At 42.1% G+C, this 12,999-nt stretch overlaps 1 protein-coding gene across 2 annotated transcripts in view; it reads right to left on the reverse strand.

Annotated features, from left to right (window-relative positions):
• The window catches only part of LOC126336967 (T-box transcription factor TBX20-like), a 437,621-nt gene that overhangs the window by 31,403 nt on the left and 393,219 nt on the right, over positions 1–12,999 (reverse strand). For both annotated transcript variants that reach the window (XM_050001176.1, XM_050001178.1), the window contains exon 5: positions 11,007–11,083. In XM_050001176.1, the coding sequence (XP_049857133.1) occupies positions 11,007–11,083 (77 nt within the window). The remainder of the gene's footprint in view (positions 1–11,006; positions 11,084–12,999) is intronic.

The following is a 12,999-nucleotide window of genomic DNA, read 5'->3' on the forward strand; positions in this document are numbered from 1 at the left end:
GCTTTTACTTCACGACCGAGAGCAGTAGCGATTGTGTAGAGTTGTCAGTATTAACAAACAAGCAATACTGCGTTAAATAAGCGCAGAAATCAATGTGGGACGTACGACGAACGTATCCGTTAGGACAGAGCGGCGAAATTTGGTGTTAATGTGCACTGGCAGCAGGCGATTGACGAGAGTCCCTTTGATAATAGCACAACGACGCCTGCAGCGCCTCTTCTGGGCTGGAGGTCTTTTCTGTTGGCCCCTACACGGCTTTAAAGATGTGGCCTGGTCAAATGGTGAGAGTTGACAGCAGTGTTCGAGTGAGGCGAAAACGCCTCGAAGCGATGGACCCACGTTGACAACAAGTCACTGTGCAAGCTTCTGGTGGCTCTACAATGGTGTGGGCTGTGTTTATGTGGAAGGACTGGGTCCTCTGTCCCAAATGAACTGATTGACTGTAAATGGTTGTGTTCTGGTACTTGGAGACCATTCGCAGCCATTTATGTATTTCATGTTTACAAAGAAAGATGGAATTTTTATGTATGACAATGCGCCATGTCAGCGTGCTACAACTGTTCGCGACTGGTTTGAAGAACATTCTGGAGAATTTGTGCGAATGGTCTGGCCACCTAGATAGTCAGATATGATTCCCATCGAACATTATGGGACATGCTAGAGAGGTCAGTTCGTGAATAAGATCCTGCATAAAAAACTGGAACTAAGATTTCTTTTCACGGCGATTTTATAACACTTTAAGCCAATTCAGTAACTGTGTGCCTCTCTCGACTGATGGCTGTAACTATTGCCACAATGTAGGCTGCACGATGGTTTTTCTGACAGTAATAACCAGCTCTGGTCTGCTTATGTCCATGCTATCTGTCTCATGTCACTGAAGGAACTGAGACGTGTTCGAGTTAGGAATGTTTCGCCACTGTTACAGCATGCAGAGTGTAACTGAAGCCATCCAGTCCATTTCTCCAACAGTAAGTCCATACTATCCAGAGCTTCCTTCCATGAATCATGCGATCTGACAAGTTAACAAGGTCCTACAAAGCTTAACGAAGGAGCAGTCATTTTTGAACATATAGAAAATGATTTAGGTTTAATCCTCACTCGCAAATTTTATTGAAAAACCCTGTATTTTCAATTTCAGTAAAATAATAACCAACTGATGACGCCAAAAATATTATAGTACGTATCTGGGTAAAAGGAAGTAACATGAGGGGAAAAGAAATTTGAGCATTGCAAAAAGTAGTGGAGCTCAATTTAATCTGCAAACGCGTCTTATCCGTCCTACTGTTGTGCAACGTGCGAAAGGAGGTGATATTTTCCTGGGTAACATGGAATGTGGGCATCACGAGACGTGAATTAACGGGCTACCCGTGCGGCTAAATTCATCTTAAACCACACAACTGCAGTTCCATTTAGCTTTATTACTTGCATTGCATTCGAGGATTGCTAAAGCAACCTTCGGCACTGCATTTCGACTGTTTAAACAAAGAATAACCCAAATAGTCTGTACTGCTAGTATGAAACTGTTATCGGTTAGTGACAGTATTTGATGCTGCTAGTTGAACTGTTTATTTGGGTGCTGATACCTGTAGCAAACTATGGGCGTAGAAAGTCAAATGAAAACGTAGGTTCAGACGTCAAAACAGCCAAATGACGACCAGTTGGCAAATTATTATCATTTCATATATCCTAATAATGTCTCGATAAAGACGCCTGAATCGGTTATACGGCAGCTGCAGTATTATTAAAGGACCTCAAGAAAGCGAGGATGATAGGTGTTATTCAGCACGTGCCACTAGTCAGGTACGTAACTCGGGCTGATGTCCATGTGTGTATAGTAGAACGCCTGTGAATTGTGGAACACTACAACGTATCCACTTCCTTTCTGCTTGCTAGTCGCGATCTGCTGGAAGAACCCGCATGTCAAACGTGTAGCCAAATCAGAGACTATGAAAAATGGGTCAGCTGCCTTCCGCTTTCCACCCAGGAAACAAAAGCACCGTAGTCCGCACGTGCTATTGTTCTGCCGAAACGACACCGTTATAATAAACGCCTCCCGAGGCCACTTGCCATACACATTACTTATGCTAGTCTGATTGAATCATTAGATCATATCGCGGAGGAAACTGTTAGGTATACTAATATGTCGTGGAATGGATCGATGTCTGGGTACGTCTTGATATTTTAATGCATTTGTGGCTTGATGGTTACGTGGGTGACTCAGTCATATAACGAAGCTAGGAAATCTTGGGTGCGAATCTCGGTCATTATAGGAGTTTTCTACCACTGGACGTGACTTCCGACGCTCTGCATGATGGATAATATATATGTAGCCTGTTGTATTAAGATTGGGTAATATGTCGATGGAGGTAACTTTCTTGCCTAGGTTATTGTTTCATTTTAAATAAACAGTTTATTTTATAATTTAGTGAGAAAACGCGCACGGGGATATCGTCTTTGTTATTTTACAAATAGAACACGCGTCAAGATATCTGGGCCCTAATCTACAATGACTGCGCGAAACCGTTATTACGGACGTCAAAAGATATTGCTTCCTCCACAGATATGTGTACAATCTATCATGGTATACCATTACGATTATTACTGTTATTTAGCTTAGTTCAATCCTCGTGCGGCCATCCCTGTTTGGGTTTTCTGTGACTGCTCTGAATCGTTGCAGGCAAGTGCCAGGATGGTTCCTTTGAAACGGAACTTTCCGAGCTTCTGCTCCGTCTGTAATGACCTCGCTGTCGACGAGACGTTAACCTATAATCATCCTCCTCCTCGTCTCCAAAATTAGGTAGTATCTAAATTGTGAAATAAATTATTTATTTCAAAAGAACGTCATGGCCTACGCAGGAAAATAACTCCGCTCAAAGAATACACAGCAGCTGTGAATCTATACACACAAAAGGGGATTTAATAATAGCTACACTGTCCTTACAGGACATCGCACACTTCCAAAGTAGTTAAGAAAGAGGGGAAAATTTTCAGGTAATCTGAGGCAATTTCTCACAATTACGAAATGAAGACGTTAGCTCTACTTTTACTGTAGCAGTACTTTCCGAAAACTGCGACATGCTTTAGATCATTTGCATATGCTTTTTCTCAACTTACATCCAGTGTGCGACAGAAAAGGATAAATTTGCAATGAAAGATATGTACAACGTTAGACTATATTTTATCTAATTTAAGTATAGGTGGTCTACTTCTTTTTTCTTCTTCCTTTCTTCCTAGACTTTCTTCCCTGGAAAGCATACATTTCTTTTACGAGGTGCAGATTTATTTCTTACGGTTTTCAGAGTCTTCCGTTCATCCATCCTGTCTCTGAGCTCGTTCCACTCATTGTTTCTCTCGCGTACCCAGTCATTAATGCTGTTAACTTTACACCTTTTTCTAATGCTCTCACTTCTCTCTATATATCTCAGCGCTTTCCCTGTAATCCTTCACAGAATTTTCATTTCAGTGGCTTCCAAAAGCCTAGTTTTTGTTGTTTCAGATCATGTCCCACTTTTGTATGTTACAATTGGTGTCACGATTGTTTTGTGTACCCTTGGCTTTGCAACTTTCCCTATACGTCTGTTTTTCCAAATAATATCTTTTAAGCACACTGTTACTTTGTTTCCTTTTTCTACTTGTTCTGTAACATCCTTTTCAATGTTTCCAGTACTGGACAGTTCAGTAACGACATATTTAAATGTCATTAGCTGCTGACCAATTTTTTCCATTCACTCCCAGCTTGCAACTAACTGGTTCCACAGATATGGCCATACATTTGACTTTTTTTTTAGTGGATGTGACGATATTTAGATATCTGACTGTCATGTCAGGTTGGACAGGTTTCGTCACTGTTTGCTAGCGAGGCTACGTCGTCACCATAACGAAAGATTTTTATTTCTTCGTTCCCCACTGTCTAACCACTACCAACCAATACCTTCTTTATTACCTTGTCCAAGACTATACCAAAAAGAAGCGGGCTCCAAGAGTCACCTTGTCTAATACCGCTACTATCTGTTACACAACCAGTTAACCTGGAACCAGTTTTCGCCTTGATGCAGTTGTCGCACTAAATGTCTACAATTCTTCTTGTCAAGTTGGAAAAAATCTCACTACATCTATTAACTGAATCCTATCGAAAGCCTCCTGTTGATCAATGAAACAAAGAAAGGCTGGTCTGTCGTATTCAGTGGACTTTTCTATAAGCTGTCTACGAATGAATACTGAATCTGTGCGCGACCTACCGTACATAAAACCACAATGCCCCTCTGCAAAAGCTGTAATGTCTTTTTTTATTTGATTTTGTATTATTTTTGTTGTGAGTTTAAGAACTGAACTCAGTAGAATCATCCCTCTGTACGGATCATCAGTTGCTGAAAAACGCTTCTGATTAATGTTTGTTCTTCTGCTTGACTTTCATTTGAAGATTGTTATTTATTTTTATAAAAAAAGAAGAAAAAAGGAAGAGAATAACTGATAACCGTAGCGAGTCCAAAATTATTTCGTTAATAGAGTACAACGTATCTCGAGATTGTATCTCCGAATTTGAGTTGGATGATCGATTAGTGCAGGCGAAAACTACCTGAAGATAAAGATTACAACAAATAACAGTATTAATAAAGTAATTCGGGGCTTCTTACGGATGCTGATTCTATTTATAGTCTCATATCATTCAGTCACTGTAGAGTATATGCTTTCATCTGAAATTTGGGCTATTCTGCTGTAATTTATTTTGATAAAAAATTTATTATTGTGCTAGATCAAACTGACTATGAGGTAATAACTGTGGTGATCTGTTCACATATTTTTTTTATATAAGACTGGAGAAACAGGAAGGAGGAATATGTTTTAACGTCCGGTTGAGATTTAGGGACACTACTTAATACCTAAATCACGATTGACATAATGAAGTTTTGAACTGGCTCCTCTTGAATGCGGTTAGATTGTGCTACAAACTACAACACCTCACATGACAATAATTTGGGCTAAAGATTTTGGCCATACTACATTCTTAGGTAGGGAGGTATTTGTACAAGGGTCGTTTCTGGGATTAAAACAATATGAAAACGTGAATGATAAGAGAGTTGCCGTTGTGGGGAGATACAGAGTATTCTGTTTGTCAGCCGCCGCTGCATAAATTAGTCCCGTACCACTGCGTGTGTTTTGAGGTTCATCAGTTGATAACGGGCCAGTTTCGTTTTCAGACACGCTTAGATTTAGTAACTGCAAGGGATGGCATTTTTGGGTCGGCGCTGTGGGTGGAGGTCTGGTCCGGGACGGTAATGGCCAGCAATCATCCTGCTGTGGCGAGAAACATCGCGTCACCCCACACGCCGCCGCTGCCAGAGCGTCCTTATAATTTCCTCGGCCGCAAAAAAAAGTGCCGTCCGCAACCGGAAATTGAGTTATTATAGATGGGTGTCAGATGGCGTTACAGCGCTCTAAGGGTTAACACGTAAAATATAGGGAATGCAGATACGATAACATCTTGCACTGTTGCAAGAACACAGCTACGGCGAAACACTCTTCCGACCGCATGCTACTGGGACATTACACCTGCAATACTGTTGGCTGCTTCGTGTCTATGACTGGATTTCTGGGACTACAGTCGACAACTCGAACAAGACGAAATCATGAGCACAAAAGGTGCTTCACGAAATTTTATACACTTTCTTAGATTAATAAAAGACTTTTCCTAATTCATACCTCAGTTGTCATACACGCCAACGCATCAAAGATGGCGTTAATTTGAAGAAATACTGGTTTCAATAACACTGAAATAAAACACCATTTTTCGCAGTTCAGTTCATGGAAGGTATTTCTTAGTCATAAATTCGGTATTTTCTAGTGCACAAATACGTATTTTGAAGACATATTGGAGTATAGTCATACACTTAAGATACTAGTGCGTGTCCTCACAGATGGGATGTGAGTTAACCTTCATGCAGTATTATGATCTGTTTGATTCTATGAATGAGGAAACGAAGGGATAGGTTGAAACCTAGAAATGCCTCACAGTGCGTTTGTCACTCTAGAAAAGAGATGAAATGAAAGAGAGAGAGAGAGAGAGAGAGAGAGAGAGAGAGAGACAGAGACAGAGAGCCCTAGTGTGGAGCATATGAACTCAAAGTCTACGTCCCTAAAATGTGAATCGCCATCTACAGTGCCTCATGCTTTGGATTCATTGGATATAACGTTTCAAATTTAACTCCGCACCTCCTTGCAGTCAAACCTTAGTTATGAATATTCTCCCATCAGTGGCGTCCGGGACTAGGGCCACCACAGTAGTCTGTGCTAGTAACTGTGCCTACACAGAGGCGAATATGTGAGTTACTTATAAAAATTATGCCATGGGTGTAGATAAATTTTTATTCAAGCACATACGAACACTTCATTTTCTTAATTTCTGCTAATATGTTCAGCTCCGAACCCTCCCGATTTTGTTTTACCTTGTTTTCTGACTTTAGTGAATGAATATAGAAAAATAAACAAAAGCACAGCAATGTAGCTTCTGTCACGACTTGAAACTAAATTTGACTTTTACTGTGAATGGTGATAAAAAAAGAGATTACTGCAGATGATACACTGGTACAGCAACATCAAGATATGGTATTGCTGAAACAAACTGTGTAGCATTTTCATGTCGTCATTTCGATTAATGACACTCCCGTCTGCCCCCGTGCGGGGGGACCCGGGTTCGATTTCCGGTACTGTCAGGGATTTTTCCTTGGTGTGAGGACTGGGCCGGGGTGCACTAAGGCCGTCGGAACACGGGACGAAGGAGAAAACTTCGATTTATATGCAGATGGGATATCAAGCGTCACTGGACACAGTACTGTTGGCGGATGGTACGAGCTGGTTAGCGTGACTGCGCGCTCTAGCGTTCTTTGGCGGCAGTTGTTCGCTCTATTTGGCTCGCACATCATACAGTTTGTTCATGAAAATGGCCGTGAGTAGAATTCCTCTATTAAAATGCATATTTCCTCTGTTTACAGTATACTAGTCATTTTGTTCTGTCTGTAGTATACTTAAATAATAACTTCAATATCTGTGAATGTGTAGTAAAACAAAAATGAAAGATACATGTTCACTCAAGACATCAGAATATTAAAGGTGATGAAGTCGAACAACCTCACTCCTGACAGAGGGTGCGCTTATATTGATTTAACATCAAATATTACAAAAATTATTTCTGTTAATTTCACAGAAAAGTCCTACAATCTTCAGGAGGAGGAGCAAATTTGGACGCTCACCCTCTAGAGATCCAGTCTCGGTTCCACATCGTGCCGCCTCCACCAATTACGCTATGCTAGAACTCTGGTAAGTCTTGTTTTATGTTACAGTCTTCTGAAGGCTTTAATCCCAGAAATGTAGTTATTTGACAAAGCAAATTTTAACAAGAATGACACGTGTTCACGAATCTTCAAGGGATCGTTGCATTAAAATGCCTTTTATTCTCATAACAAGCGAGCTAAATGCGAAAATAATTATGAATTAAATATTATTTTGAGGTTTATCGTCATTTGCTTCCTGACGAAGGAAGCCTTTTTTCTTGCTACTGGTTCTACTTGGCGGGAGACGTTTGCGAAATACAGCACAACTCATTTTGTGTTTTAAGTGAATAAATGGCTCCTCACGTTTAAACAGCAGGAAGTGGTGTCACAAAACTCGTAGAGTGCTACGTCAAAGTTATGTAACGTGATCCGTGCGTCGACTACTTATGTCAAGAGCAATCTCATTCACAGATAGGGGCTTCAAGGTCAGAACGTCACCAACTGCCGGCAGTACGGTGCACTGACCCCATTCCCATCCGTGCTGCATCCGATGATGAATTACTGAGGATGACATGGCGGTCGGTCGATTATCTCGTGCTCTTCAGGACCCGATCGTGGGGTTTTCGTTTTTTCCATGTTTCTGTCAGTCTTAACAACGTATGGCTTGCTGATCGTTAGGACTGGCGGAAAAACCAAAAACGAAAAATGAGAGAGATTCGAGATGGAGAGATTCGAGCTCTTCAAGTCGTTCTTCTCACCAACCATTCGCGAATGGAAGAAGGAGGAAAGTGTCAGTGATACAGGAAGAGCCCTCCACTACACACCATGAGGTAGCCTGCGGTGCACACATGCAGTAAATGGCTATTTCGTCGACTCGGTGCCGTCTTTCGTTCTCACGCCTTCCAGATGCTGGTGCTGCGTGCGGTCATCCATCTCGAGCTCCAGCGTGCCCTCTGCCGGTGGCGCCAACGTCAGCTGAGTCGGCACTCGGGGCGACCGGCGCGTTTCTTGTTGCATGCCGAAGGCGGACATCTTTGTGGCGGGGAACAGGTGAAGGCAGGACGGGCAGCCAGTCATTAGCGGTCATCCGTCTACGTCGGGCCGGGCGCTCTCTGGCTCGGACCACCGGCCGCAGCTTAATTGAATAACAGAGGTGTGTACATACGCAGCGCGCCATTGTTGACGCACTAATTCCGTTCTTATTAGGCGACGCGGTGGCCACGTCGCTGCCGATGTCAGCCCAGATACGACATAATTACACGGCGGACGCTGCCAGCCGCCGGCCGGCGACCCTCCCGAGATCCGCCGTGATAAATGCCCCGCTCTCCTCTACTGTGTCTTGCAAGACTACACACTTCAGAAAACGCTATCGCTGGTTTGATTCTTCTTGCAGCAATCAGTAAAGGCCACACGGTCCGTCTCGGCCTCAGTACAGCACCTGGTGAATCCGTTTCCTATTGTTATACCATTCCCGCATGAATCAACTGAATAGCTTTACCTTCCATTAGGCCCGCAGCATAGTACACATCAGAATAAGACAAAATGATCCTGAACTCTCAAAAATCAGCTGCAATAAGGTAATATAAACATTTTTTTAATATTTTACACGACAACCCTGTTTCGGCATATTGCCACTCTCAAGTAACCTGCGAAAATAACATTGGTAATATTGTATATATGTAAATAGTGGCTCTTTTATGTTCACATTTTGCATTGGTACCTACGTCTAGTTGTAAGTGATGACCATATTGCATCGGAAGTAAATTTTTTCCTTTAAGTCTTGGTAAATACAACAATTTTTGCACTTACGAAACATAATTATGGTTTTGACAGATACTATGGGCAATATTTTTGGTTCTTTATTACTACGGACTTACTATAAGCATTCTGAATAAAATGGAAATATATATTCATACAAAAAAAATATCCACAAGAATTCCTAAATGAACACACAAATTTTAAACAAAAATACTATCTAGAAAACTTCATTGACCCAGTGGAATACGAAAAGGGATAGTTAAATGGTAAAAAAAAACCATACACAGCCAACAGATAAAATTTAAACGAAAATCAGAAGAACGGTACGTAACATACTTTTAAATATATAGCTTCGTAGTAAAGAACTGTCAAAAAACTTAACTGTCAAAATATTTTTGTCACAAACGTATTTACGTTTCGCAGCTACAAAAATATTACGTATAGATAAGCATACGTAGATACTCTTACAAATGTCATTTTCGCAGGTCAGTTGATAATGACAATAAGCCCAAACAGGTCTGTCATATATATATATATTGATATTGAATATAGCCGGTCGGGGTGATCGAGCGGTTCTAGGCGCTACAGACTGGAAAGGCTCGAGCGCTACGGTCGCAGGTTCGAATCCTGCCTCGGGCATGGGTGTGTGTGATGCCCTTAGGTTAGTTAGGTTTAAGGAGTTTTAAGTTCTAGGGCACTGATAACCTCAGAAGTTAAGTCCCATAGTGCTCAGATCCATTTGAACCAAATATATATATATATATATATATATATATATATATATATATATATATATATATATATATATATATAGTGTGGTGTATCTTTGCCATTGATAGACAAAGACATATTGACAGCAGAGACCAAGGATATCGTAGATTTAGTGGGGCCACCACAGCCAGTGGTAGCTACACCGTTTGACTGCAGGTCGCGGAAGTTGATCGCCTGGGGAGCTAGAAAAACAGGCCACAGAGCGGGCAGAGGTCAGTTCTCTTCGTCCATGGAGATCATTACTAACTATGCTAAGCCATCGTCTTCTCAGTTCTCTCCAGTACGTTGCCGCTCCGTTCCCCGGACTCGCTGTGCTGTGCTGACTACAACGGGAGCTTGTCACCAGTACTCGACTAAACGTGACAGACGTGAAAAACTAATTTTCTGGATATCTCTGTTACCTTGTCTTACACCATGTGGGACATTCTCAACTACCCACCTATTACGAAGTGCCACTGGCTACATCCAGAGATAAGAACCTCAACTTTTGGAATTTCAAACGTCAGTCCCTTTCACTTCTCTATTTTATAGAGAGCCCTAACATTTTTTACAGGTACAAGGATCTGGAGATTTCATGTCTGATATCCTGTAAATACTTTAGCTGTGAAAGATACTGCTGTAATATTCCAGAATTTTATAATTTTACAAAGCAGTTTTCTGCTGTCACGTCGTCATCACATGCAAAGACAAACATTGCTTAAACATTTTGAAACCTAAGTATAACAATGCTAAGTTCACAGAGGAATTTGGGGGTAATACCATAAATTAATTAGGTCTAACCGTAGATATCAATGATCTCATTCATACTTTTCATATTTGCAGGAAGCACATCACCATAACGTTTTTATTTTATCTTATTTTATTTATTTTTTGTCATCAGTCTTCTGGCTGGTTTCATGCGGCCCGCACTGTAAAGCCTGCCAGTACCCGACAACCCAGTCATCCTACACATGCAGTGCAGTTTTCCCGCAACGGGAGAAATATAGCTTAGGAAGTTCACCGCATACATAACAAAGGTGAGTAGGGAAGGAATTAAGATGTAACACAAAACCGCATTGTCTCCCAAAAAGTTGATCGTGGGTTAATTTAAACTACGCAAGCTGTAACCTGCCAGTTTCCGTTTAACAATCCGATATGAATCATTTCTGGAGTGAGGAAAGAAAATTATGCCTTAAAATACGTTCTTTGTATATCAATCGTTCCACTTACCTATCAAAATCTGTTAACCTTGATGAATCCCTGAAGCCCTTAGCAAAAGGATTGCTGTCTATTTTCAGCTTCGTTATCTGAAAAGAAAGAATAATAATATAAAGCACTGGTTAATGTCAGTTGCAGAACAACAGTTTACTTAAAATTAATGAGAACTGTTTAGTTAGTAACTGTGGTTTTATTTTATCCCAAATTGATTAAATTTGCAGTTTGCATTACTGTTGGGTGATTTAACTCCTTTTCTGTTACTGATAGGTGGGTAGTGCAATAATACACACATAAAAAAAATTGGATTACCCCAGTTCCCAGAACTCCTGAAGATAGACGTTGACTGTGAATATTGTATCACAAACACGGTCTCTGTGACTGTTCAGAGATTTCACAAAACTGCGACAGAACTGAGCAATAGGCTGCATGATGCACAACTTCACTCCCGACGCCCATGTCGAGATCTGTCTTTGCAACCACGACACCATGCAGTGCGGTACAGATGAGTCCAACAACGTGCCGAATGGAGCGCTCAGGACTGGCATCACGTTCTCTTCACCGATGAGTCGCATATGCCTTTTAACCAGACAATCGTCGGAGACGTGTTTGGAGGCGACCCGGTCAGGCTGAACACCTTAGACACCCCGTGCAGCGAGTGCAGCTAGGTGGAGGTTCCCTGTTGTTTTGGGTGGCAGTATGTGGGGCCGACTTACGCCGCTGGAGTTCATGGAAAGCGACATAATGGCTGTACGATACGTGAATGCCACCCTCCGACTGATAGTGCAGCCATATCGGCAGCATATTGGCGAGGCATTCGTCTTCATGGACGACAATTCGCGCCCCTACCGTGCTCATCTTGTGAGTGACTACTTTCAGGATAACGACATCACTCGACTAGAGAGGCCAGCATGTTCTCCAGACATCAACCCTATCGAACAAGTCTGGGATGGATCGAAAAGGACAGGTTATGGACGAAGTGACCAACCAACCACTTTACGCCGAATCGCCATTGAGGAACAGGACAATCTGGACCAACAGTGCCTTGATGAACTTGTGGAAAGTATGCCACGACGACAACAGATATGCATAATGCAAGAGGACGTGCTGCTGGGTATTAGAGGTACCGGTGTGTACAACAATCTGGATCCCCACCCCTGAATGTCTCGCTGTATGGTGGTACAACATGCAAAGTGTGGTTTTCATGAGCAATAAAAAGGGCGAAAATGATGTTTATTCTTGTATTGGCATTGGTGAAACTTTACGAGTTGTAGAGCTCTTTAAAATTGGTTTAACGTGGCAAACAAGTAAAAAACTATAAGAAATGTATTCGCAATTGTGAATGTGAACAACCATCAGCTGTGCAATGAAGTAACGACAGTGAAAATTTGTGCCGGACCGGGTCTCGACCCCGGATTTCCCGATTGTCGCGAGCGGTCGCTTTAAAATTAGCCTCTCCTAGCACAACTTGCGGCCAGATACAGGCTCCCATTGTCGTCACCACGTGTCTACAGGGTGTACGTCCATTATTTTTAACCCCGTATATCTAAATTAAATAAAGGCCCAACGGTACCGATCGGCCTCCGTGTCGTCCTTAAACCACAGGCGTCACTGGATGCGGATATGGAGGGGTATGAGGTCAGCAAACCACTCTCCCGGCCGTATGTCGGTTTGCGAGACCGGAGCCGCTACTTGTCAACCAAGTAGTTCCTCAGTTTGCCTTACAAGGGCTGAGTGCACCCTGATTGCCAACAGCGCTCAGCTCACCTGATAGTCACCCATCCCAGTTCTAGCCCAGCCAGACAGCGCTTAACTTTGGTGATCCAACGATAACCGGTGTTAGTACAGTGGCAAGGCCGTTGACTTAGTCCCGCACAGGGGAGACATATTACTTGAAAGTCACTTGTCCGATGTCGACGGATAAACACGATACTGCAGTGCATGTGTTGTTGTCGGAGATGCATGCATATACAAAGGGATATTCGATCTTAGTTCAGAGCTAAACAGG

This window comes from Schistocerca gregaria, chromosome 2, assembly GCF_023897955.1.
Source record: "Schistocerca gregaria isolate iqSchGreg1 chromosome 2, iqSchGreg1.2, whole genome shotgun sequence".
Lineage (NCBI taxonomy): Eukaryota > Metazoa > Arthropoda > Insecta > Orthoptera > Acrididae > Schistocerca > Schistocerca gregaria.